Source organism: Parambassis ranga, chromosome 4, assembly GCF_900634625.1.
Source record: "Parambassis ranga chromosome 4, fParRan2.1, whole genome shotgun sequence".
Classification (NCBI taxonomy): Eukaryota; Metazoa; Chordata; class Actinopteri; family Ambassidae; genus Parambassis; species Parambassis ranga.
This window is the reverse complement of record NC_041025.1, coordinates 9,993,743-10,020,396: the sequence shown is the minus strand read 5'-3', so window position 1 is coordinate 10,020,396 and position 26,654 is coordinate 9,993,743. Positions and strand designations below refer to the sequence as shown.

Below are 26,654 nucleotides of genomic sequence, written 5' to 3'. Positions count from 1 at the left end.
ATAAATTCAGCAGTTTATAATAAGTGAAAGAAGACAGACTTTGCATCCTGTTTTCTTAGGTAAATAAACAGCCATCAGAAAAACAGTGAGGCCAGACAAGCATCCGGTGAAGTTGTCCAATGGCATACAGGGACACACACATTTGTACAGACTTGCACTGTAAGTAATGTTAAACATTTACCTTTAAACTTCACCTCTAGCATTTTTCCATGTACATTTTCTGTTAATGCATAAATTACTATGCTATGTGATCATGCTTTCTCATAATAGTGGAGATACTTTTCAGATTCGGGTTCACTAAGGTTACATTACAGCCCAATAAAAAATATGATTAAAACGATATGGTTAAAACTTTTTGTCTTTTGGTGTGTGAGTCCTTTCAATAAGACACATGGCCTTGTCAGGTTTCAGATGCTTTTTCTCTGTATCAGGTTGGAGAAGTTGGTTGATGCAGATCTCTTGACATCCACTTCAAAATACAACAGATTATACTTTGACATGTAGCTCTGAATCCATTTGGACCTCTTTCAGGATGCAGCAGGAGGGAGATACAGCTTTGTGTCATGGTGCCATTGTGTAATTCATTCTCTTATTCAATCTGTTAAGTTCACATCATGGATCTTGTAAAAGATGTCCTATGAGCTGATGGAAAAAGAAACCCAGAAACGAAACATTCATTTAATGAAGCTGTGAAGCCCATCTTATATATCACTCTTCATAAATGCAAGCCCACTAAGTAAAGGGGTGTTTGGTCCTGTGGCATGTTTAAATGTTCCCTCCCCTCCTCCTCTGAGACTTGAGCTGGTTGCAGCCATGACTCAGACCTTCACTGTGACTCAGCATGACAAAATTCCTTTGGATGATTTACACACAAAAACACAATGAGACTCCACCTAAACTATGTTTATATTTAGCACTGATTTACATTTGGAGCTCATGGATACAAAATGCTTCTCTAATCAAAAGAGATGAAAAGTGCCTGAGGAAGACCAGGGAACAAACATGTAATCTGGTTGTGGCTCTGTGTGCCTGAGTGGCTGCTGGGAGTGAATAAGAGTCTGATAGGCAGGAAGAGTGAGTAAACATACTGCCTTGTCTTCTGGGTGGATTTCCAGTGAATCGGCCGCTGCTTTCCCCCACCTCTTCCAGTTTCCTGAATGCTTAGTTTAGTGCACTTTACTGGACTCATGTTGCCAAAAAAGTTTAAACTGTAGTGGTCGTATCATCGGTTTTCATCTACACGTCCACACACACTTTTCCTCTCTGTGTTCTTTTTCCTTCTCTGTCTCCTTCTGAGTGTGCTGACACAGTCTCAGTGTGGCCAGCTCCAGTTTACACAGCTGGGAAGCCAAAGCCTTCTCTACACACACTTTTTTTTAATACACACACTACACACTCCTCAGCTTGGGACAATACAAACAAAATCTCTTTCTCACACACTCTCTTAGACTCCATAACACAGTGCCAAACAATAACACACAAAGGGAGACATGTCAGAAGAATGAATCAGCAAATGCAGGAAATCTTCAATAAATAAAATGTGGTTAGGTAAGAGATAAGGAGGAAGAGGACGAATTATTCTGACCTTTTTAATTTAAATTCAAATATGAAAAATAATACTTGCATCCCTGCATGAAAACTTTGACATTGTTGTAGTCCTTTGTATCAAGTTCCATAAATACAATATAAACATGAAAATAAACTAGTGACGGTCATATAAATGGTGAGAAAGACAAATGCCACCTGGTGCAGCAGGTTTAATTTAGACTGTAAAATTAAAAGCATCATGATCTCACAGGCAGCTGTTTCATGTCTCCACACTGCTCCCTGCTGGTCAACAGTGGAACACAACACACACAGTCAACTTTTATGTTTCCCTTTGGTTCATAATATTAAAGTATTATTATAGAGCAAACATGTTCAATTGAATGTTTTGATTAAGATTTCCTTCCCACTGTCTCTGTGTATTAGTGTCATAGTACAGCCTGGGTCACACACTCACTATTCCACTCATTGAATGGATGTCTGAGGAGCTCGTGTTGACACTGAACAGTTCCTCATTATCAGCAGGAGGAAGAGAACAGTGGGAGACACTTTCTCCAAATCACTGATAGAGAGGGAAAAAAAAGAAGAAGAACACAGAAGCACTGAGATTAAACTTTGTTTTTCCTTCCCTTTTTCACATGTGTGCGTGTGCCTTGTGTGCATACGTACATGAATGTGTGCATGGGCAAAAAGTAACAGCCTTGCAAAAGCACTGTCAGTGACCAGCATCTTCATCCCTGAGTGCAGTGTCACTGACTCCAACCACTTACACAACTTCACTTTGATAAAATTCCTGCCTGAAACACTAACAGCTCACCAGCTGCTCCGGTTCATGACTAAGACATTAACATGAATTATCTCTGCATGTCATATAAGAGTTAATATATGCATAATCAACTGATGAAACGTCACATAAAGAATCACTGCTTGTCCTTTACACCCACATTCAAGTGAATTACACACAGTACACACAGCAGTGCTCCTCCTGTTCCTCCTTGCACAAAGGAGGAGGTAGCGGTCCTGCTGGGTTGTTGCCCTCCTACGGCCCCCTCCATGTCTCCTGGTGTCCTGGCCTGTCTCCTGGTATCTCCTCCATGCTCTGGACACTGTGCTGACAGACACACAGCTCTCATTGATGTGCCATCCTGGAGGAGCTGGACTACCTGAGCAGCTTGTGTGGGTTCTAGACACTGCCTCATGCTACCTCTAGGGGGGAGATCACTGACAAAATGCAAAAGTGATCAAACATCAGGCAGAAAGGATGAGAGCAGATAAATGGTCTGTGGTCAGCACCTGCAGAACCTCTCCTTTATAGGGGTTGTCTTGATAACTGCCTCTCATTTCCACCTGTTGTCTGTTCCATTTGCACAACAGCAGCTGAAACTGATTCACAGTCAGTGTTGATTGGACAGGCTGGTTTCACAGAAGTGAGATTGACCTGGAGTTACATTGTGTTGTTTAACAGTTCCCTTTATTTTTTTGAGCAGTGTATTTTATTTTTTGTTGTCTTTGTCCCCATGATGTGTTCAGTATAATTTACAAAATGCAAAAGTTCAGTCATCACACCAAACAATCTTCTCATGACCTTTAAAATGTGAAAAACTGCCATTAAGAGATGACAATCCTGCTGCACATTTAAATGACGCAGTTCCTCTTTTACCTGATTGCTGAAGCAACGCTCACAGAAGCCGCTGAGAGGAGAGGAGAGATGTGTGAGTTGTCATCAAACTTATCGTTTGGCAGGATTTTCTCTCTGCCTCTGTTATATGGTTCAGCTGGTCACAAACACCTAGTGCATTATTTGTCTGTGTGGGAGATGACACCTAAAGAATGTGTTTGTTCATGGTCTGCCATCTATAACATAACATAAGCGATAGATAAGGTGCAACAGGCGTCAGATGGATGGATAGAATTCCTTTGCAGTGTTTATTTCAGCCAGCTGGGGGCAGCATTACACCTCTTTAAGTGCGACATCTTAGAGGGGAAATCGGAGCATCTATTAAACTAAATTGACAATATGTCAACAACACACTTCTGGTTAGTGTTGCATGACACTATGATTTTTCTAACAAACAAGATATCCGACAGCAATCAACAATGTTTTGTCTTACATCTCATTTCTATGTAAATAATTATGTTTAATAATTTGTTCACAACAATCCTCCAATCCTCTCTTTCTCTCTCTGTGTAACAACATCTGGTATAACCTCCAACCCTCCAGCGCCTAGTCCCTGTTCCCCTCCTTCCCCCTCTCTCCATCCTTCTCTCTCTCTCCCACGACAGACAGGAAGTATAAAATCGTGAGCAGAATTTCACTCAGGCAGTGAACAGTAGGAGCCAACACAGTGTCCTCTACACGATGCAGCTCCTTTTCATCTTTTACTGCAGTCTGTGTACGGTTGTGTAACATGTAGCGGAGGATGTGACATCAGAAGGTCATGGGAAGAAGTGCAGCGACTTTAAACATACCATTAAACAATAATATACATGCTGTGCTGTTAGTGGCCAACAAAAGTAGTCTATAACTTGTCTGTTGTGTCCTTGTTGTTTGGCCTTTTGTTACTCTGGCATTCTATTTGTCTTTGCGGTGTCATCAACATTACCATAACCCAAATTACATGTAGAGCAGAGATAACAATCTGTGGCAGTTTGTGTTACAGAGGGAGAGAAAACAGAGAAACAGATAAGTTGTTTTATTAGCTCAGCTCAGCAGCACAACAGGACGAGGAACAGCCGTGAAAAATGTAAATTCACATGTAAATTCTGAAATCATGAGACATGAATGAGTGAAAGACTCCATGTAATGTGTGTGACTGGTGCACTGAAACGCTAACGAGCGGGACCAGCCCGCTGTGGAGGATTTTTGTTTCTGCAGTGACAGACACTTTAATAATCTGTTACTGCCCTGCTGTTTGGCAAGAAAACGCTGCACTTTCAATGTGTCTGACATCATCTGAAACAGTGACACTCCTTCCTCCCACACGCTCTGTTGAGTAAACACACACATGCACACAAAAACGCATAAATACAACTGTAGTAATGCTTATGCACAGTCTCACACACACATTTTTCTTCCTTTATTCTTCGGCTGTCCCATAAAACACATCTGTTTAAATAACAATAATCCTTTTAAACAATATAAAATTTGCTTCTTTTCACATCCTGCAAATGATGTTATTCATCTTACATGTGTTGCTTCAGTTTCTTTTTTTCAGGCTGTAACTGTCTCCACATGCCCAGAGGAGGCACATGGGGAATAAATAAAGCTTTTCTCAAAGGCCCGTTGGCCTTCATCCCAGATTCTGCTCTTCTTCCTCTTCCTCCTCTCCTCAGTATCTCCTCTTCAGGCAGCAGAGTAGACTGACATCACAATTCAGTCTTGACACCTGTGTATGTGTGTGTGAATGTGTGTACAGTACAACAGCTTGTAGTTCAAGTTTCTTTTCAAGTGTGTGTGTGTGTGTACACATGACATTCATTATGTGTACACAGTGTATTGGAGTCTTTCTCTCTGTGTCAGCTTGTCCCTGCATCAGAGTTCGTCACGTGATGCTCGAGACGCAGGAGGTGGCGATTCACCAGTGACGCTGTTTTGTGCCACCGGCCGGATGCGGCCCTGCTGGGCCGTCTTACGGGCGTGCTGACGGTCCCAGTCTGTGGCCACAGCGTCATCGTCCCAAATGGTGGAGGTCTCTGTGTCGCTGACGTAGCCCGGCTCTCCGGTGTAGTGGGTGGGATAGATGAGCAGCGGCTCCACAGAGAAGGCCTTCAGGTCCCGAGGCTCAAAATGAGACATGTAGTGAACACTGAGGAGGACAGAGAGGTCGGTGTAAGAGACATTATTTACAATTAAACATCCAGCAAATCAATGATTAATTTTTATTTTCTGTTACATGTTTGTTGTCTTTGTGCAGCTCAAAAGACAATGTGCAATGATCCTACCCATATCAATCTGTCTACAAATATAGTAGAGATGTGACACCATCACTGTCTGTCTATGACTGAATAATGCCGAAGGTCAAACATCGTTGTTTATGTGACTCCTCTTCACTTTCCTTCTGACTCATCATCACATCCTGAAAACTGGAAGCCCTGTTGTTCTTTAACTCCAGCACAGACAGCAGATTGGATGCCAGATAGAGGAACAGAATCTTCTCTACTCTGCAACATTTCTGTTGTAAAGAGGATGTTTTTATCACTACGTCCAAATTGCATAATACACGTGGTAAGACTGTGTACTCAAGCAAAGTTCACGTTGTTTGAACTACATTTCCATAATTCCAAAAATATATCTTTAAATATAACATATTCTGTTGGTTGATTGCACATCTTCTGCCTGATTCCAGATAAATGCAGTAAAGCATTACAGCTACCAACAGCAACATGAGCAATAGAAAGAAATAAACAATGTGAGTATTTATTAATAATAACTACCAATTATTATTAAACCAGTGTGTCACTGTGAGCCTGCAGCAGGGCCAGATGGGGGAGTGAGGGCTGTTTGAGTGTGACACGTCAGCTCAGAGGTGCCATAGTCAAAAGGTCACCACAGAGGTCAACTCTCTGCTGTCCAATCGGCTGTTTAAAGCCTGTCAACACTGCAGCAGGACAGTGAAACCCTACACCTTTATTAGTGCTCAGAGGAGCTACACACACATCTCCCTCACAATGAGGCCCTTTTACACTGTCAGGCAGGCCTCCTCCTTCTGTTTATGGCTTATGAGTTATAGTGAAAAAGGCTTTACAAAAACAACATATCTGACATAATATGCACATTTCAACTGAGTACATAATCCCTTCAGTTAATTTAAGCAATCTACAACACATGTGACATTTTTTCTCCCCCACATTTCCACATTTCTCTCACTTTTGAACAAACTCACCTTCTCTCACTGTTGAATACACACTGTGTATTTACCTAGTAATCTATACACTGCACACTGGACACACATCTCCATGTATTTATACACACACACACACACTTGCACAGTGTTCATCTTAAACCCACCCCCACACTCAAGACTTCTATCAATGGGAATCTTGTCCCCCCTCTCCAACCAGCAGGAAGAGCTGGGCAACATTCCTCAAAGAGAGAGGAGGGTGGAAGGGGGAGGAGAAGTGGGTGACACAGGGACGGAGTAAGTATGCAAAGAAATAATTCTGTTAAGGAAGACGACAAAGTAAAAAGAGTTCAGAAAAGCAGGGTGAACGACAGGAGAGCTGGGAAATGTGACAAGGTGAAGAGGGGAATGGAGGTGGGGGGTGGAGGAGAATAGGGCACGGCAAGAATCCCCAAGGAGAAAAGAAACAGAAAAGCAGGCATTGTGTGGTCTGTTTGAGGCACCGTACCCACTAAACCCCAAGAACAATCCATGCCCTGTGTGTGAGGGAGCACAGAGGAGGAAGGAGAGGGAGGTGGTGCTGGGTTAAAAAAAAGAGACAGAAAAAAGTGGACCAGGATAGAAATGCAGTATAAGGAACATTACTATGGAGATGTTGTGGTTTACCACCAGAGCACAAACTAGAAAACTACACACTGCCACACTGTCTAGAAAATCACAAAAGCGACATGAACATGCGCGTTTGTGTCTATGTATAGATAATTACTGTACAGTGGACCCTCTAGTTTCTCTGTGCTGATTTATGGCCCTTGGGTTTTTGTGCATGCACAGGATCCATGCATCCCAGCAGTGACTTAACTTTAGTTTTTAATTTGGCATCCCTATGTTTGTTTTGCATGTGCATCACCAGATGAATTCTTATGTAACAGCGCAGTGCACCTGCAATCATCTATTTGTGGTCCTCAGTAAATATTTACCTGTCTGTTCATAAACCAGGCTGTCTGAGAGGCTCTTTGTCGGGTAGCACTTCTCCACCGTACACCTCAAGTAACCTTTGTGTCGTGTGTCTTGTACTCGAGCACAGTAATTTTTAAATCAGCAGAGACTGGATTAAAGACTTACTTGGGGTGTTTGTTGAACATAACGGGCAGGAACTCGTCCACAGGCAGCATCCTCGTGAAAGGCTGTGCAGCCATCAGCTTTCTGGCCCCTTGCTGTGACAACGCGTAGCCAAGAGTCCAGTAGGAGTAGTCAGCCTCCACCAGGTTGTTTATACCCTCCACTGACTGCTCTGGCTGCTGCACCTGCATACGTTTACGCCCTATGTAGCTGAAGACAAAACAAGACAGACAGAGTGTATCACTGCACGTAACAGTGCTGATCTGAATCTTCAGGGGGAAGAAGTGGGTGTTCTTACATGAGGTCCCAGTCCAGCTGGGCTTTGTCGATGTCATCCATGATAGCCTGAAGCCTCCGTTTAAACCTGGGCTCAAACCTCACATCATCCTCTAAAACAAGAACCTTCTGGAAGCCACGCTCTATCACCTGAGGGGCAGGAAACACTTATTTAAAAATTGAAAGAGTAACAGCTACAAATGTCAAGATTGGTTCTCTACTTTGTTGTATTTTTGCTGATTACTGTGCTCAGGGGTCACTTCCTGTAGCAGTAGACCCGTGTGTGTAGGGGTAGGAGACCTCTGACTAAAAAAAGATAATGTGGTATCCATTGGTGTTTAAATACCTGCACCTTTACATTGATTTGGTTTTGTTGGGTTAGAGTGAGCCCTTGATATTTATATTTAAAGTGGACACACCAAGCAATGTTTCTCAAGGAAGCCTCAGACATCCTTGGAAAGGGAGCAGTGTTTAGATAGTTGCAATATGTGGTCCCACCACTAGATGTCACTAATTCCTACACACTGGAACTTTAACTTAGGCCATGTTGTCCTTACAAACAACAGTTTTGTATGCATTTGATTTGCCTGTCTAGACATTTTACATATTATAACTGTTGCATCAGACTTCAAGGTGAAGGCCAAGGTTCTTTGAAACAGCGCATACACATTGATGCTTTTAACAACAGAAAATGATCTGGCTGCAGGTTGATGACAACACTCAGCCTGTGGATACAGGCTAAAAGATGTCCGATTTTGGACCACATCCCAAAATGACCAAATCTGATTCAAAAATGTACAAATACTTGGAATGCAACATAACTGCTACATTTAAGGTATCATTCACTTAAAAAAATAACTATTTTTCCTCTTGCATGAATGCATTGAATCTCTCTGCCTCACCTGAGTCCATATAGAGTGATGGCTGAGGAAGCAGCCGATCTCTCCTCTGGTCAGGACACGACCTGAGTACGGGTCTTGATAACCGGGCATCATCTCTATTCCCAGCGCCTGCAGCTGAGACGTATTCAGAGCCCTGAGAGAGGGAGAAAAGAAAGGAACAGGCAGTGATGAGAACGAGTGTCGGTCATGCAGCTGTAAGTCAAGTCGTCAGGATTAGGACATTCTTAACAGTGCATTAAAGTCAGCTCAGACACAGGAAAGTAAGTCAAACACATTGTTGTAAATACATAAATAATAAATGTCAGAAAAAACAGCGACCGACCAGAGACAGAAGTCCCTGCACTGACGACGTGTTAGTGGGAAAAACTGTTATCACAGACGGTGAACAGCATTCTTTCAGCTTTTTTATCAGGTGCATGCAGTGCTTAGTGTTTGTGACCTACTTGCCATCCACTGCGTCCGTCAGCGTGGCGTGAAGGCCCAATGACTCCATTGTTTTCAACATCCGGGTTCTTCTGTCCAAACGCCGCTTTAGGTTAATCAGGAAAACCTATTTAAATGGAAAATATGACATTGTTATTCTATACATCAAATGTTGTTCTAGACATACAAAGAAGGTCAGACAGGTGAGAGAAAGGAACTGAGAGGTGGGGGCAGAGGAAATTAGACATAAAGAAAAAAGTGAAACAAAACGGGAAGTGGTGCTGATAAACAGTAAACACAGAAAGACACAGATGTTTCTGAGCTCTTGTTCCTGCAGGCAAAGCCAGCACTCTGATCAACTTACTTTATCAAAGCCAATTTTGTCCTGCAATGATGGCGGTAAGTACACGTGCTCTGAGGGCGAGATGTCATGATCAACTGTTGACGGAGAGAGGAGAAGGCGAAGGGTTAAAACAGCAAAAACAGGATTAGAAAATGATCGTATTTCCTCTGGATTGTGGTGGTTTATTTAAAATCTGAACTGGGAAGAAGAGCAGTGAAGGAGGCCAGGAGAGGGAACAGAAATGAGGGGGGGGGGGGGGGGGGGGGGGGTTGGATAAACAAGGAGCAAGACAGAGGAGGAGAGGAGGGTTGACAGGAAGTATTGTGGAGGTCAAGAGGAGAAGAAACAAACCTGAGAGGAGAAGTAATCTAGGAGTGACAGAAAGAAGTAACAACAGCTGAAGTGTGTGTTTATGTGTGTGTCTGTGTGTGTGTGTACTTACTCAAAGCCTCTGTGATGGTGTGGATGAAACTCTCGCTTTCGTCCTCCACATTTTGTTGTGCCTTGAGGGGAACAGGCAGGAAGCCATAGTGTTCTCTGTTACACACATACATCTGCACACCTGACACACACACACACACACACACACAGGGATCTATAAATATAACCCTTTGACCCCAACATTTCAAAACAGACACAGAAATTAGACCACCCTTGGGTCTTCATACCTCCTACCTCATACACACACCTTACTCTAGAGCTAACATAAAAAATAAACAAAAGCTTTCAACAGCAAAACAACCTGTTTAATGATCCTTTAAGTAACACAGTTCCTTCAGGAAGTGGCCAAAGGTGAGTGTAGGACAGTGATAATGGGTGAAATACTCAATGGGTGAAAAAGGCATAACCTGAATCTGAGACTTGATTGTATTTGATATAAGAACATATATGACTCTACACAGAATGATGTTGGCAAACCAACCCAAGCTTCAGCAGCAGCGTCCAGCTGACTGAGATATGATTGATTGATTTAATTTGGAAGAAGAAAATGTGTCTTCTCTTATTTCAAAGCTTCAATATTCCTACTTAACGGTCTGTATTTATTCTGTATGTAATTTTATGCACTGCTGCTGAAACTAATTGTGATGGAAGAAACTGTGTGTGTCTTTGTAAGAATGTTGTGTTTGCATCAATTTGTGAGAACGTTTTTATGTGTTTAAACTTGTTGTCAGGCGACTGCCAGACAGACTTGCTGTCATTGCAGTGGAACGTTTAATGGTTCTGTTTGTTCCCTAGATGATTACTCACATCAAATACAACAACCTACAAACACAGATATTGTTGCACACGAAAAAAACCTCACACACAGAGTCAAGTTACACACATGGATCCATTTATCTGTGCTCTCATCTACCTTAATCTGACACATGTGCAATGAAACCACTGAAAAGCTCTCTTTGTTATACAGCAGTTACACATACACTGTAAAAAAAAGTCACTGACGGTCCTTAGATGGTCTAAGTGAAGCTGTCGATTGCATTCCTGCTACAAATCTGGTAGTTTGCTGTGAGCTGACCTGCTTGACGTGCTGAGAAGGCAAACACCATGATGTCATCAAATGCCCAGCTGTAGTCTGGGTGAGGGGGGTAGAAGGCCAGGTCCCTGCTGGATTCACGACGCAGGTCCAGCAGGAAGGTGCTGTGCACCATGGGAACAGCGAAGCAGCCGAGGCGCTTCCACTCTCTGATTGGCTGGTAGTCCGGGGTTCGCTTGTAGTAACCCTGACAGGGAGTAAGAACGCCAGGATTAGTTTATACCTACAGCTGTGTGGATGGATGCATGGATCAGTCCAAACTGTACCTGTGGGGTGATGCCACACCAGAAGTTGGAGTAGAGAGAGCGGGACTCTAACATGGGAGCCACCAGGGTCAGGTTCTCAGCCATCAGCAGCTTGAGCACGTGAGGGTTGGTCAGCAGGTTGTCACTGTCTACAAACTAAAGAGGAGACTCTGAGCGCACACATCACAGGAATACACAACCCTGTACTAACTCAGAGGCCACACAATGACCGTAAAGTCACATTGTTTAATCATAACCACTTTGTCCCTCAACAGCTGACTGGAATCATACAATAATAAACTTAAGGACAAAGTGTCTTCTGTAACAGAACATTATCTAAATATACAGCCAGTGGTAAAGATGTCAGTTACCAGAATGTAGTCTGCCCATCGTTCCCGTGCAGCCTTCAGTGCCGCCTGCCTCAGCTTCATCACATGGTTGAATCGGGAAGGGGGCCAGTGCTTTGGACCCCACTCATCTGTGTAGGACCTGGAACAAAGACACAAAAGTCACTTCTCCAAACAGAGGAAATATAAAAACACAACAACAGAATCTGTTTATTTTTATTATTATTATTTTAATACTGAACCATAGACTGACTTTGGCTCGTCCATCGGCCTCCACTCCACATAATGGTAGTCCCGCTGTGCTCTCTTCAGCCATTCTCTTAACATGGCGGTGGTGTTGTCCACATTATGGTCTGTTGCAGCCCTAAAACACAGACAACACAGGATGTCATTCAATGTTAGCAGGCAGCATGTCAAGAAATGAAGTAACTGTGCAGCCTGTTGAGGTGCATCTGCGAAATGCTTGGGCACAAACTCTCAGACTGTTTTCAGGGAAGAAGGCAGCCACAGTGCAGATTATTACATTGCTCTAAAATGGCAAAAAATAAATCTGTAATCTGTACACTCACTATAAAACTCTTCTAAAACTGGCTGATACTTTTAAAAGACTTATCCCTTCTATCAAATCCACCCTGGAAACATACAGGGGCCCGGCCCTCTGTGACCTCAGCGATGATGCAGAGGTGCAGCAGCTGTGGTTTGCACTCTGCGTGTCTGTTCCTTTGCAGAGAGTTCCACTTCAGCTTACGGCACAGACTCACTGTGAAGACACTGTGACTACTGTATGTGTGGGTGAGAGTGTGTGTGTGTTGTGTGTGTTTACAAATGTGTGCAAGAGAAATCAAACGTCACAAACAAGCCCTGCATGGCATCGTTCACCATCACTTTACATCTGGGGGAACCAGAAACATACATTTCAGCTGTCACTCCATTTGTCTGCATTTTAAATGTCATTAACACAAAAACAAATTACAAAGGCCAGAGCTTGAATGTGCTCACACAAACACACACTTAGTGAGATGGAGTTTTCCACTGCTTGCTGTAATATTCCTTGCTGTGCTGTCTCCAAAATCACACCCATTTTTAGACTGGAAGGACAGAGATAGAAACACACAAATGCAAAAACAGTGAGCAATGTATCCTCATATTTTCAGTAAACAAACACTAAACAAAGAAACAGTGTTGGCACTACATTTAGCAAGCCAACCAACACCCAGAACACCTGTTTTCTGCACAATAACACAGGTACACAGATGATTATATGCTCACATAAACACATGTGTTGTCTCAAAGGTTAATCTCGTTTGGACTTTTAAAGATCTTCTGACCAACTCTTCATCCAACATAACAAGCAGCTGTAAAATAGAGCCAAAAGCCACACGGTCAATAATTCCTATAGTATACATGTGTGTATGTGTGTGAGTGTGAGCACACGCCTGTGCCTGCGGGTGTGTGTATCATCCTTTCTTTCTGTTTGGAATGTTTGCAACATACCTGGTTTTTTGTGTGCTGCAAAAAAACATTTTAACATGTGCGATAAAAGTAAAATTGTGAGTGTACATGCACACAAGTGTCTACAAAAGAAAAGAGCCAGCCTTTGATGAGTAAGCGCTGTGTTGTTTTTTTTATCACAGGCACAGAAACACCTGAGTCGCAGGTCATAATGAGTAGATGTGTACATGCGTTTACATACTTCTTCAGCTATTAAACTGCACATTGCTGACGGAAATAAACATGTTCCTACATGTCACCTCTGAATGACAGACTCAGCTCCAGGCAGAGATTTAACATGAGGGAACTTCTGAGAGGTAAAAGAAAAAGAAATCCATGCACAAAGCTAAAGTATTCACGTGTACATAGAAGAAGAAAAAGACATTGCAATTGCATCCGTTTGTTTGGATAAGCACAGAAAGAGAAGAAAAATGAAAAAAAGTAAAATTCCAAATATTTTTTCTTGGCAGGACATTGCCGGTGCCCAGGTAATTGTTGATGGTTATAGGTTTGTATAACAGCAAACATGCTTTAAAAATACATTTCTACCAATGCAGTGCTCTAAAAACAGGCTACAGTGTAAATTTGTGCTTGTATTTGTAGTCTAACCCCTCTTTTACCCCTCTTTTTTTAAAGGGTAATCCTGCTTTCTGATTCTCATTTTTCTCAGGCCCATCCTGTAAGGCCACCCCTCCTGCTGCCCAGCCCCTCAGAGCACTAAAAGCTCTGAGTACACTGTGTGATTTTCCATTACCAGCATTACATCTTACTGTGCCTTATGATCTCAGGATATGGGAAAGAAAGAAGAAAAAAATAATGATTTGTTTATTGGATAATGGGCTTATTTAGACACGGAACACACACACACACACACTCATTTATACTGTAAATGTGCCTAATATTCTGCTCTCTGTTGTTTTATGGGTCACCCTCTCATTCATTCTTTTTAAGGACGCATCTACGCCCTTCTTCTGCTCAATTTCCTCTCGCTCCAGGTAGCATCAGCCTCTGCAGCCGAACTGTCTGACCTGTGACCCCAGTGCCAAGTCAGAGGGCTTCTCAAATCCTTCTGCTGTGCTTATCTAATGTCCTTCCATCTGGTTATCGGAAGTAAAATCAAAAATGGGTGTGTACAGCATGCCTCCGTGCACAGCAGAAAGTGATACAATATGATACAGCTCTGCACACGAATCTCCTCTCATCTCTCTCTCTCCTGACTCATGCTGCGTCTCCTCAATACTTTTTTTTTTGAAGTTTACACAGTAAGCTGCGGCCTCATTATTCTGCTGCCTGCAGCTTTGGGATTGACTTCCTCTCTCCTTCTCTGTCTTTATGATCAGCATCTGGAAAACACATGCTTCCTGAGGCCTCACCTACCACTCCTTCCCTCACTATCAGAGATGTCCACATGTTCTCCTGCTTGTTATCTATTCATGTCAGCGGTCACCAGACACCCACTTACCCTCCAAGCATCAATCATGTCATCTATATTCCATCTTTAATTCATCACACAATATTCACACCTGCTGGTTCTTATCACCACATTTTCAGATAAGATATGCACTGCAGGATAAAACACGCACTTTACAGGCTAAAGCACACTATTATAAAAAGCCAAGAATTACAGCCGTCCACACAAGACATGGCTCAGATTGTAGTACTGAAAGAGTTAAGTGTAGTAATACACTGGTCACATTGTAATCTCCCTCACCTCACTTGATTATCAACATCACTTCACCCGCCGTTCTCACACTCATCCTCCCACTTCCACTCCAGAAAAGTGTGTCAGATAATCCGACCTTAAACACAGAGGTTTCTCTCTGAGGCCGGCCCTTCTTAGGTAAACACAGGTCTGAGCAGACCCAGCAGGCCAGTGTCAGCTGACTGTTGATTCAATAAACTATCTAATATCACTGCCAATAATGACCAGGTGCTGCATGTAATTAAGGAGAAAGAATGCCTCTTTCAGACCTGAACATGGATGCCTTTTAAAACATAATAACTATGCTAGTCTGTGTGTGGTGACTTTGGCTGTAGGCTGACGTGGCTGTCGGTTTCATGATGGCCTAACAGGGCACAGGAGAGAGAGGCGGAGGTAGATGGGCAAAGGGCTGGAAGGGGGGAAGGGCTGGAGACACGGCACCTCCACACTGAAATTCCTCAAGACTTTCAGGGTCAACAAAAGAAGCCAAGGCCAGCACACTTGCAATGAAGTGTAATGTTTGGCATTCACATTCAAGACTTGGAAAATATTTACACCATATGCAAATATTAAAGAAAACCAGATCAGTGTACAAAAAAATCATAAACTATTTTTTTCCAAAACTACTCATATTACCAATCAATTTAACCCAACAGAGGTGGAGCAGATGACATCACCACTGTCACAATCCTTCTGCGGATTTTAAGTCAAGGAGTCATGGTCTATTCCAGGATGGCAGACATCACCACTGTGGACTTGTAGAGAGTTATCCCATCCACTTCCCACATCCAATATTTAGGAGCTGCGTGCATTAGACCCCTGTAGCAGTGCCCATGGATCAGCCTTCATCTCAGAAAACAGAGGCCATCACTGCCTGCAGACCTCAGTGATTTGGCTTTCATCAGAGCCAAAGACTGTTTCAAATGTTCTTTCATCTCTGGTTGGAAGTTCTGGATGAAAGTCTCATCCAAGGTTAGGTTAGAGGATCAGTCTGAAAAATGGCAGACAGATCCTCTCCCAGGCTTACTCTGCCATGTTTGAATTCAGCAGCTGCAGTTATTCACTGTGCAAGACACTCAAAACATAAAATTGCACCTACATGTATCAAGAACCCTGTAACGTATCTCCTCCCACCTGGAACTCATCAATCACCCCCCATATTGAGCATTCAGATCACCTCCAGCAAAATCATAATAATTCATTATGTAATGAAAAAGAGAGAGAGAGAGAGAGAAGAGAGACCAGAAGATGAAACGTGAGGAGGGTATGAGAGAGGAACACTGTGGCCAGGCAGTGGAATTGATGACGGGCAGATTAATGGTGCTAAAATTATATTTCCTATATAAGAACATGGGGACCAGTCTGTGTGATGAATGCTCCACTGTTCATGAAAACATTTCTTTAAACACTTGAATAAGAGAAAACCTCTTTCTCACTCTTTAACTGCTCTTTACTTAATCTCTTTACACATAAGGGCCTCAGCCCTCTCGAGATGAGAGCGCTCTTATTGAAATTCCATTGGGCTTCAGTGTTTGCCAGCTCTGTCATTATTGCACTGCCAAACTTAGACAATACTGCTGGATGTGTACACACGGGGCATCTAAGCAAGAATTCACAGTCTCAAGGCAAATGCAGAAACAACTGTTTCCAAGAGAGAGAGAGCGTGAGAGAGAGAGAGAGAGAGAGAGCTCAAAACTGCTTAGGGGTTGGAAAGTAAATTCTCTTTGTTTACAGCACTTGATTGAACAGGTGGGTCGGAGCTACAGAGAAAAATTTCCCATGAATACCTTTTTGCTACAGGGTGTGTTTGGTCTGTAGGCAGGTATGACATCATCAGCGTGATCTACTCAGATTTACACAGTTTGCAGCACGGGCAAAGATCCAGCTCTGAAGTCACTTGTAAAATGGTCATTGGGCCACATAGTAATTTCTACTAATAACATCTCATCATCATCAGGTGTGTAAGAATGTGCCTGTTACCCTGCAGCTCTACTAGAACAATACAGTAGAAGCCAACGTCAAAGCACCTTCTTCATACCAACACAACACAACTTCAATAAGACACACCTGCACCGACTATAGCTAATTTACTGCACACTCACTGTGCTGAAGCTGCTGTGACTGACAACACCACAGCATCAAACTGATGGAGCCCCTTTTAAAGGAAATATACACAATGTAAAAAAACACACAAGAAGCTGAATGAGTACAAATAGATAGAAATAGAAAGGTAGGGAGAGTGAGAGAGTGACAACCAGCCAACTCTTCACGCAGGGTCCACCCAGAGGATATGCTGATGTTTTAAGCGTTTTATAGCTTCCACAGATGATTAATATTCTTCGTTTTAATGGTTGCTATCGGATTGTAAAGAGAAGTTACACTAATTTAATAAAAAGTGCATCAGAATGAAATCTCCTACCCTACCTTTAATTTGCACAGTGAGCCAAAGTGAGAGGCAAAAATCATTTTGTACCCAGCTGAATTTCATCATGCTCTAATTGTATCTAATTTTATTTAACACAGCCAGGCTTATAAACTGTATTCTGATTGATCAATCAAGGCATGCTACAGTCAATTATTTTTTCAATTAAAGAGCAGCATCAACAGTTTGGATGAACAATGAATATTATATGTGATATAATTATTATACTGGCCAGGTCGTGGCATGTTATTTCAAAATGTCACTGTGGCGATGTGTATACAGTCTGTGATTGTGACATGAGCAGTTGGGTCAGCGGTGACTGAGCCTCTCACAGCTGGGAGACAACAAGGCTCTGCCAGATGTGTTCTGTCTACTTAATCTGAAGTCATCCCAGACTTAAACTAGTAAATGAAGCTTTGATGTCAAATGTGCTGTGAAAAGTTTGTTTGAGATGCACCATATCACTTCTAGATGACTTTGTGTTACAGCTGAAAAAAAACAGCGTCTTCTTCTGCTCCACTGAGTTTGTGTTATTACATTCTGCTTATCTGGAAAATGTAACCTGGAGTTTCTGGTGATGATGTCAAATTCTACAGCAGACGTTTAAAGACCCTTACAGATTCCCACGGATTGGATGCAACTGTAGAGCGCGCCTCCTCAGGTTCTGATTATAAGGGTCAAAGATGATTGCGGCCTGCACGGTTCTGACTCAGTGTGGGCTAATGGGAAAGTGGATGGAAAGCAGGAGCCGAGCCAGAGGAGCAGAGCACAGACACACACTCCTTATTGAGTGTAACAGAGCACATAACACACGAGCATGTGAGAGAACACACATACACCCAAAGTTGTATCAGAACACTACAGATAATTCAACACACTCATTTCAGTGCCAGCGCTGTGATCTAACACACACTAACACAAAGCAAAAAGCACATGCTGCTAATCAGTAACAAATGCCTAAGCTTCAGCACCAGATTACACACAACCCTGAATCCCTCATTCCTTTCACTTGGATAAACCACTCTTCCAAAATGGCTAAAATTATTGCATGACAACACAAAGAACAATTTCACTGGTGTGCTCCTGCAGAGGAATGGGCCCTGAGGTGACACACCTGGCATGGTGAAACCCAAGAGCAGCAGTCCAACTTTAAACCAATAAACGTTGTGATTGTACTTTCTCCACTATCCGTGTTTAATGGGCAGTACTAATGACTAAGTTAGTACTGCATGGAAAATACAAGAGCTCTGCTGGCAAAGATTTGGTGCAACACGAACACAAGTCACACCTCTGTAGACTGTAAATAAAGATGGAGGGACCTGTCAACTGTGGGTTTCTGAAGAGTGGTGGTAAAGCTCAGAGCAGAAGGCCTCTGTCCATCACTTGGAGGTGTTGGTAGCACCTGGAGTCTTCCTACCTATGGTTAATCCAAATTGGGGCAAGGTAATGTTGAAGGTGAGACAACACCCACCTGTCACTCACAGTGGTCATACCCTGCTGTGCATAAAAAACCTACACACATTTGTCTTGAACAAGAAAAATCTATCGTCAGAATCCTGAATAAAGGTGGATTATTTAGGGTGCATGTAAGAATTCTGTCTGACTTTTGCAGAAATAACTCTGTTATTACACACTATTCGCCCATAAAGATGAAATATTTTTCTTTTTAGACACATTCCTCTTTTTTTCCTATTTTAGAGATTTAACATTAAAGTTTTGAGAGAATGTATTCTTTTTCCATCATAATAAATCACGTTGTCACAATCATTTCATGAGAAACGGTAAAAATAAAATTATGTTTTTTTCCTGCCTAATGGGCAACAGTGCACAATTTTGGGATCTGCTGGTTTGGTGTCTTCTTGGAGGTCTGGTGAATATTTGACATCAGTTTCAGCAGACAGAGTGCTACCATGTGTGTTAGCTTGACTCAGCATCTGTGGTGTTAGGAAGCGTTTTGGTTAGCCTCTACCGAAAGAGGAGAAATGTGCCTTTTGGTGATGCCGAGCTAGCCACTGAACACTTTCAGACACTTCTACTCAAAGCCACTGCAAAGAGTCTCATCAGTACAGCATCAAGTCCAATTTGTTATGGTCTGTTTAAACCTGAATAACTCACTGCACTTGTCAAAATAACTCAAATGCTATACTGTTAATGTCATGACATCATGTCACATGGGAAACATCATGGCATGACAGATCCAGCATGCAAACTTCTCTGATTATCTGACGGGAGCGGCAGTATGCAATATATGGCACATCTGTCAGTGAGGCCTTCACTGTGTGTTTAGGCGACTGTGGAACATTCTTGGCCTATAGAGTCATTGTGTGCCTGAGGCCTTTGGGTGCATCTGGACTTACGATCGTCTTTTATTCAGAAAAAAAACACAATAACTGTCACATTAGGCTGTTTATAGTTCTCCAGTCGATTTGCAGCATTACAAAATGCAGTGGGACAAAAGGTTAAGGGTTAGCCTAACCGTTTATCTGATGTTGGAAATATCCGATATCAGAGTCATTTAATAAATAAGTAAATAAACAATATGGCAATATGAAAACAAAAAATGTAAGTCCTTAGTGATGTCATTGCTCTGTTATCCAGTCCACAAATCACGCCAACCCCAGCTCAGCACCTGGGAAAGCACTTCACCACATGAACACAGCTGGCAGGCAGTAAGCAGCAGGCAGCCAGTAACAAGCAGCGCGAAAACTAATACTGCAGCGGGCTGAACTGTGCCTCAAAACAAACACTTCATTCTCAGTGAAATATTAGACTTTCTATGAAGCTAAAAAAAAACAATATCTCCAGTAAAAAGAGTGTGAAAGCTGCCGGTGTTGTTTGTAAAACTGACAGCAGTTCTAGAAGTAAATAAAAAAAGATAATGTTATACTGCTAATATTGATGTTCTTACTTGTTTTCACTCATAGTCCACTATGAGAGTTGTTTTAGTGTTTTTAGTGTTACATTTGTAGTTCTGTTAGAAAAGGAGAAACACACGGGGAGCAGCTTCATGCTCCTGTGGGAATGTGGATTAACCAACCTGCTATGCCTCCTGGGTAATTTCCCCACACTGTTTACCACCCTCCATCTACCCGACCCACCCCACCCCCCTCTAATTCCCTGCATTCTTTTGATCGTTAACAGCAGAGTGAGAGTCTTTCTCATCACCTCGCTACTTTTTGAGACCTGTGCCCACTTTTGGAGGGAGGCAGATTCCACTGACCATCCACACCATCAGTGGGAGTCAGAGCTGAGCAGAAACAGGGTGGAGGACGAGGTCGGAGCTGGACAGTCATATTATTCTGTGAACAACCTTAATTGGAAACTTTGGGCCTCCAAACATCCACAGATCAGCTGTGGTCTGCAGAGTTTTGGAAACATGCTTTACGTTTTTTCATCCATCATGTACTGCTCACTGCCTCTGCTGCAGCAGGTTCAGTACAACGTGTGCCGAACAGCGACAGGTTTGTTGGGACTACAGTCTGTTAGTAAACAATGACAAGGGGTATGACGGACAGACAGATATTTTCCTGCAGTTTTCTTTATGTCAATCAACCCATAAACTAAAGAGACACACTCAGGAGATCAGCCAAGCGCACAAACAAACCCCATCTCATGTCATCCGCTCTGTACTGGCACATAAAAACCTTATTAAACAATGGACTTACAGTTTGATTCACACTAACAAGCAACTTTAGCCTCATGATCTGAGCTGGGTTCTAACAGAGGCTGTCTCATTACCACTCATTTGTTCTATATAACACACTGTAAAAAACGACATGTCTTTATGTCTTTTGGGGAAGCAGAGCAACCACTTGGTATTTATTGTGTGGTTTTGGTTTACATGTTGAGCAACAGTGATGATGGGGGCAAAGAAAGAGAGCGCTGCACAGAGTTCTATTTAGAGAAACTTTTCTCATTTTAACTAACTGAACTGAAATTAATGAAATACTTTCACAGTTTTCAGTAACCACCCTTTTTTTAAATCTGTGATTTGGACAGTGACACAGCAGCACCACCACACATCAGAGCCTCAGTATTCTTTACTATTATAATCTGCACACACTGTGCCTGTCAATATCAGATTACATTATCACAAGTCAAAGACAGACAAAACTTTCAGTGTTTGAGAATGAGATGCCTCGAGCATGCACACATTTTTTCTGTCTGCACAGACCGCAGGGTGGAGAGATGCCACTCATAACTGATGGGGGCCCTTCCTCTGTTAGCTAAAGCACTTATAATCATTGTTGGCTCAGTCACTTTGCTGTGGTTTAAAGGATCCCTGTCCATATTGTGTTTCTCTGGTGGTGCATGTGTGTGTGTGTGTGTGTTAAGGGGAGGAGGAATTAGAAGCAGGCCCTATGCAAACAAAATCAAGGCATTCAACAGGGGAAGGGTGGGAAGCAAAACAAAAGATCTCAAAAGCAGGATACAGCTACAGGGGCCCCTGAGAGTGAGGATGAGGACAGATATATCACCAAGATCAGAGCTGCATCTCACATTTTCACATCTAATCTTCAATTTGATATTCAACCTGCCTATAGTAAATATGTCTTTATACTATCAGCCTGCATAAGCCTGATTCCACACACACACATTTTACGCATGACTTCCCAGAACTCGCACACCCCTCACAGTCCTGCTGTCAGACCAACTCAATGTCTCCTTTCATCGCTTCACCTGCAGGGTCCCTCTTTGATCATTTCTGTATTATCCCTCTGAGCTGACTCAGCATACAGGACCATACCTGGGGTGAGCCCCCCCTTCATACCTGCTGTTTTAGAAGCCCCGTTTCCGCAGGTTTGTGCTGAATCAGATGGAGGGAGCAGTTAAGCATAACCTGACATGAACAACAGCTCTTTCATCTTTACCCGCACTGTGCAATTTGGATGCCGGCAGACACGCGAGATAAGTGCATCGTAAAACTCAGCACCAGGCCTCCGTGCCAACACTGACAAACTGTTATTATAATTAACGCGGACACACGCTGCGCTTCCCAACCCTGCAGACCACCATTCATCATGCACACAAACACTCTTTCGATGGACAGTTATGTAAAACATGTTGCTCATACTTGCAGGCGCCTAAAAGTAAGATTTAGTTCACGGAAACAGTCAAACACACTCCACCCTCCACATCTCGCCACTTGTTGCATCCCTCTCACCAGATCGCTATGCGCTCTTTCGGGTACTCCAGCCTCTCGATGCAGCCCAGGTAGTGTGGCAGGCTGTGCGCTGCGTTACGAGCCACAATGGCGATCATAACCTTTGGCTTCAGCAGCGAGGATTCCGGCTTGACCTGCTGCTGCACAAGCGTCACCAGCTCCGACACGCCGCCGGGTACCAGAGCGGCCATCAGCGCCCACATCACGGTGAGTCCCACGGCCCCGACAGTCCGCATCTTCACTTCACAGATTCCACCGTGATTCTCCCGAGCTGGACCCGGAGCCCTCTGACTGATGAGTGAGCGAGGCAGAGAGAGGCAGAGAGTGGAGGGAGTGAGCCACGCTGTGAGGGGGGAAACAGGGAGAAGGTGGGAAAAAGGTGGGGGAGAGGGTGGGTGGAGGGCTCTTTTACCTCTTTTACCCCTCCTACCGCCCTGCCGGTGTGGAGTCTGTGCAGCCCTCCCCACCCTGTGCTGAATAGTGAAACTAATCAGTCTTATCTTATTGTAAATGTAATGACTTGTAATAAGCTGGTTGATTGCTGTGCTCCGGGCCGGTGTCCCTGCAGCCTGTTGTCTTTTCTCCTCCTTCATCCGTCTGACTGCATGTTTTATGATCATTTCTTTCCTTTCCACTCCTCGGCTCTGGAAGCCTCTTGGATGCTGCAGAGCTGGAGACCATGAAGTCATCAATACTGACATCAGACTGCTGCATTCTTTTCTTTTCTCTTCCTCTGTATTTTTATTAACAACTATAAATAGGCATTTTACATACATATGTGAAACATATGTGAAAAGGTTTCACTTTGTTTATAACACTAATCCCCATGCCCCAGGTTTTTTTTGTTTTGTTTTGGTTTTTTTTTGCCTTTCTGGCAAATTCACCTGTCTGATTTCAAAATACCACTAAACCTTTGACTGCTACGTGTTTGGTACACAATACAGCATGATGCCATTGTTTAACCCGACATCCAATTATGTATGCTTAGGAGGAATAAACAACCTTATAAAAGATATCATTATGGTCATTTATTGAATGTTTGGCCACTAAAAAGGTACAAAAATAAATAAATTCCATGGGACTGTGGACTGTCATAGCTATTAAACAATGAACAGCAAAGTTCAGTTTATTTACTGACAAATATCAAACCATCTTGGTGCAACACACTTTGAACACTTTACAGAGAAGCTGACGTTCACAGGCTCAGTGGAATCTATAGAAAACCATCTGCAAACAAACCCCTCCCATTCCAAAAAGTTGGCACCCCCACTCTACATGCTATTATGATATTATACTGTATGCTCTTATGTGATTACAGTAACCCCACAGTAACCTCTTTTAATTATAGCGCGCTGACAGACGCAGACAGACGGGCAAAGCCAGCTTACTGCTCTCCCTGTCTTGACTCAGTTGTGTTTATTTAGGCTAGTATAGGACCTCTGCCACCTGCCAATGTTTTCCCTTCACTGAGGTAATGAGAATATTCTGCCACCTCCTCTGTTGTTGGGTCATCTCTGCCACATGAAAAAGAGAAAGCGGCGGTTTCAGTCTGCTTGAGTAATCCCTTAGCTCCCTCTAGTGCTTTCACAAAGTGTGTAAATAAAACATGCACACTTGTCTAAACTTTTAAATAACTCTTAAAACTTTGCTTAGGGAATGTTTGCTGACCTTTTAAACCTTTGACTGTCTTAAAATAAAGGTCAGAGACAATCAGGATTCCTCAGCTTACTGGTGCATGCACCAGTAAGCTGAGGAATACAGGCACCCTGTGCTGTGACTTGCTCACACGCACGTAAAAAGCCTCTCAGGTTCAAACTCTGGTCAAACTGGACTGAGAATGTTTTAATTTAACGCTAATATAAAAAGAAAGCACATATAAATAAATGACTATACTAAAGAGAATTTTACCAACCTCAGCCCTTTGGATCAGTATCAGCACCGGTGCTCATTTAAAATGGTTCCTCTGTCATAGCAAAACATCTGCTTTGTAATTTTGGTTTCAAGCTTGACATGCAGCCGTTTGCCTTTCCAATACCAACCTATGGATGTCGGATAGAGCAGAACTGTTTTGTTTTTTGGTAATGTTTGGGATAATTTGAAGGTTTAGAGAGCTGCCAGCCTCTTGGTTTGTTAGACTGTAGTGGGAGAGAAAGGCATGGCTTAAATAACTGAGCTTTCCCTACTAGAGCTTTAAATAGAAGGGTAAATCCTTCATAACTGCACTCAGTAAAAATATGTCAGAGAAAACTCAAGGACTTTGTACTGAAGGAGGCTTTATAATGCAGCTGAAGAAACTGTGCCGTTAGACCTTCTTTTGAAACCTTTGTGAACAGAGCAGTCTGCTGAGACACGGCACAGAAGCGTGAAGAAGAAGAGGAAAGGCATGCACTCCTGTTGTAGCATCAGTAAGCTGATTTATGTGTGTGTGTGTGTGTGTGTAGCTGGGTGGGTGGTTTAGGACTACATGCCTCCTCTCCTCCCTGTCAGAGTGATGTACAGCTCTAATATATGCTGCCTGATCATGCCAAGAGATGTGTGTCAGCACAGAGAATAAAGCTCAGACCAGCAGATGGTGCTCTTGTTTTAAAAAGAATCTTCTGTCTCTAGTTTCTCTAATACACACACGGATTGTCTTGAGGGAGTTCCACTCACTCCGTCATCAGAGAGTGAGATTATTGCAAATTTTCCCACATGTTTTATTTTACAATGACTCCCATTGCTGATGCTGAGTCTCCTCGGTAAGTCAGAAGTTTAGCTCCGGGCACTGACTGCTTACTCAGCTAATAAGAATTTGGCAGACTGCAGCAAAATACAATACAAGTGCAGAAGCATAAACCATCAGGCTCCCTGGCTCTCAGGTTATCCATTCCAATCTTCTCTGGACACCTGAAGCAGTGATGCAAGGAAGTAAGTAAAATGTGCCTTTTTACCTGGAGGCTGAGCAATCAAAGTGTGATGTTGACATTAAATAAATGCAGCCAGACGGTTGCATAATTGTTCATGGGTGTGTGTACACTAAACAATTAGCTTCCTGGGATTTAAGTAGGTCACTTCTTGTGGGTGCACAGTGTGAATGCAAATGCATCTAATTCCTCCTTCCTAAAGCCTTGCATGGCCTCCCCCTCATGCGAGTTGCTTCTTTGCCAATCCAGAGTATATGGATCTGCATCAAGAGGTTGGATGGAGAGGAGGGAGAACACAGAGGCACTTCTGACGTGGTTAAGGGGTTGACAGTGGCACATTTTCCAACATGTTTAGAGGTAGATTACTCCAAATAGAGTATTAGGCAGCCAGGAACTGCTGGAGAGAGTTAAGACACTGAGCATAGGCCTGCTGGGCATCCAGGCAGGAAGCCATCCCTTTGCCTCTCACAGTTGACTCATACTCTCTATGTGGGCAATGTGTGCATGTACACACACATGTGCACATACACACACACAAAGTTATAAAAGGATGTGTGCAGATTCATTTTTACAGCACATTCACACACAGGAAGCCATTTTTCCAGTCAGTTTTAAAACCACATACATGTAAATGTTTATAGATGCACACTACAATCCTGATTATATTTTGCACATGTAAACAGCATCTGGTTTCAGAAACCTGCTGCTACTTGTACAGAAACCAGGATGCCATGTAGACACTTTTTTTCAGGTTGATGATAAATCAGGACTTCTGTGGAAGTCACTCAGAAGCCTGATCACATCACAGGGACATGTAAACACCACCCTGAACAGGACAATACACATGTAAACACACTCATGTCCCACACTGTCGTGTCTACAGTGCTGCTCTATAAAGATAAAAAGATGGTAGCTAGTGGGGTTAGAGCTGGAGACGATCATTCAGCTCTACAACCTACATTGGTTAGTTAAAACCAAACCACAGTGACGACACTCTGGGCTTGTGAGAATGTAGTGATTGCTATTCTAAGTTTAACTAGCTGACAATTTATCACCTGCTTTCTCTAATTGAAAAATCTAGCCTTGCGTTTCAGGCAGTCCAAACACAAACACCTCACTCATTTTTGGTTATCTTAATCCATGGCTCTATAGGTGTCTGTGCTAGTTTTACAGCTTGCATAGTTGTTGCAGTTTGGTTGACACATTTGAATTAGGCTGCCCTTCTTTGCTTAAATGCAATCCAATAAACAAAAGGTTTGCAATCTTCAGTACCAGAGACCTGATATATCCTGTCTGTTTTGTAATCTGTGAATTAAGTTTATACAACAACAATATGTGTTTTCAAAGCTGATAAAGGTGTGTTAACATCAGTAATGTTTGAAACACTGCAGTCATTA

General features: G+C 42.8%; 1 protein-coding gene across 1 annotated transcript; it reads right to left on the bottom strand.

Moving 5' to 3' along the window:
- Positions 1-5,077: 5,077 nt before the first annotated feature.
- On the bottom strand, positions 5,078-22,640 carry colgalt2b (collagen beta(1-O)galactosyltransferase 2b). The gene is made up of 12 exons (XM_028403827.1): positions 22,355-22,640; positions 11,829-11,939; positions 11,600-11,717; positions 11,250-11,384; positions 10,966-11,170; positions 9,892-10,011; positions 9,471-9,544; positions 9,127-9,233; positions 8,684-8,816; positions 7,804-7,931; positions 7,509-7,715; positions 5,078-5,351 (listed from the first exon to the last, which is right to left on the bottom strand). Exons 1-12 carry the CDS (start codon positions 22,588-22,590, stop codon positions 5,078-5,080), a joined length of 1,848 nt encoding a protein of 615 aa, XP_028259628.1. The 5' UTR covers positions 22,591-22,640.
- Between the last annotated feature and the right edge of the window lie 4,014 nt (positions 22,641-26,654).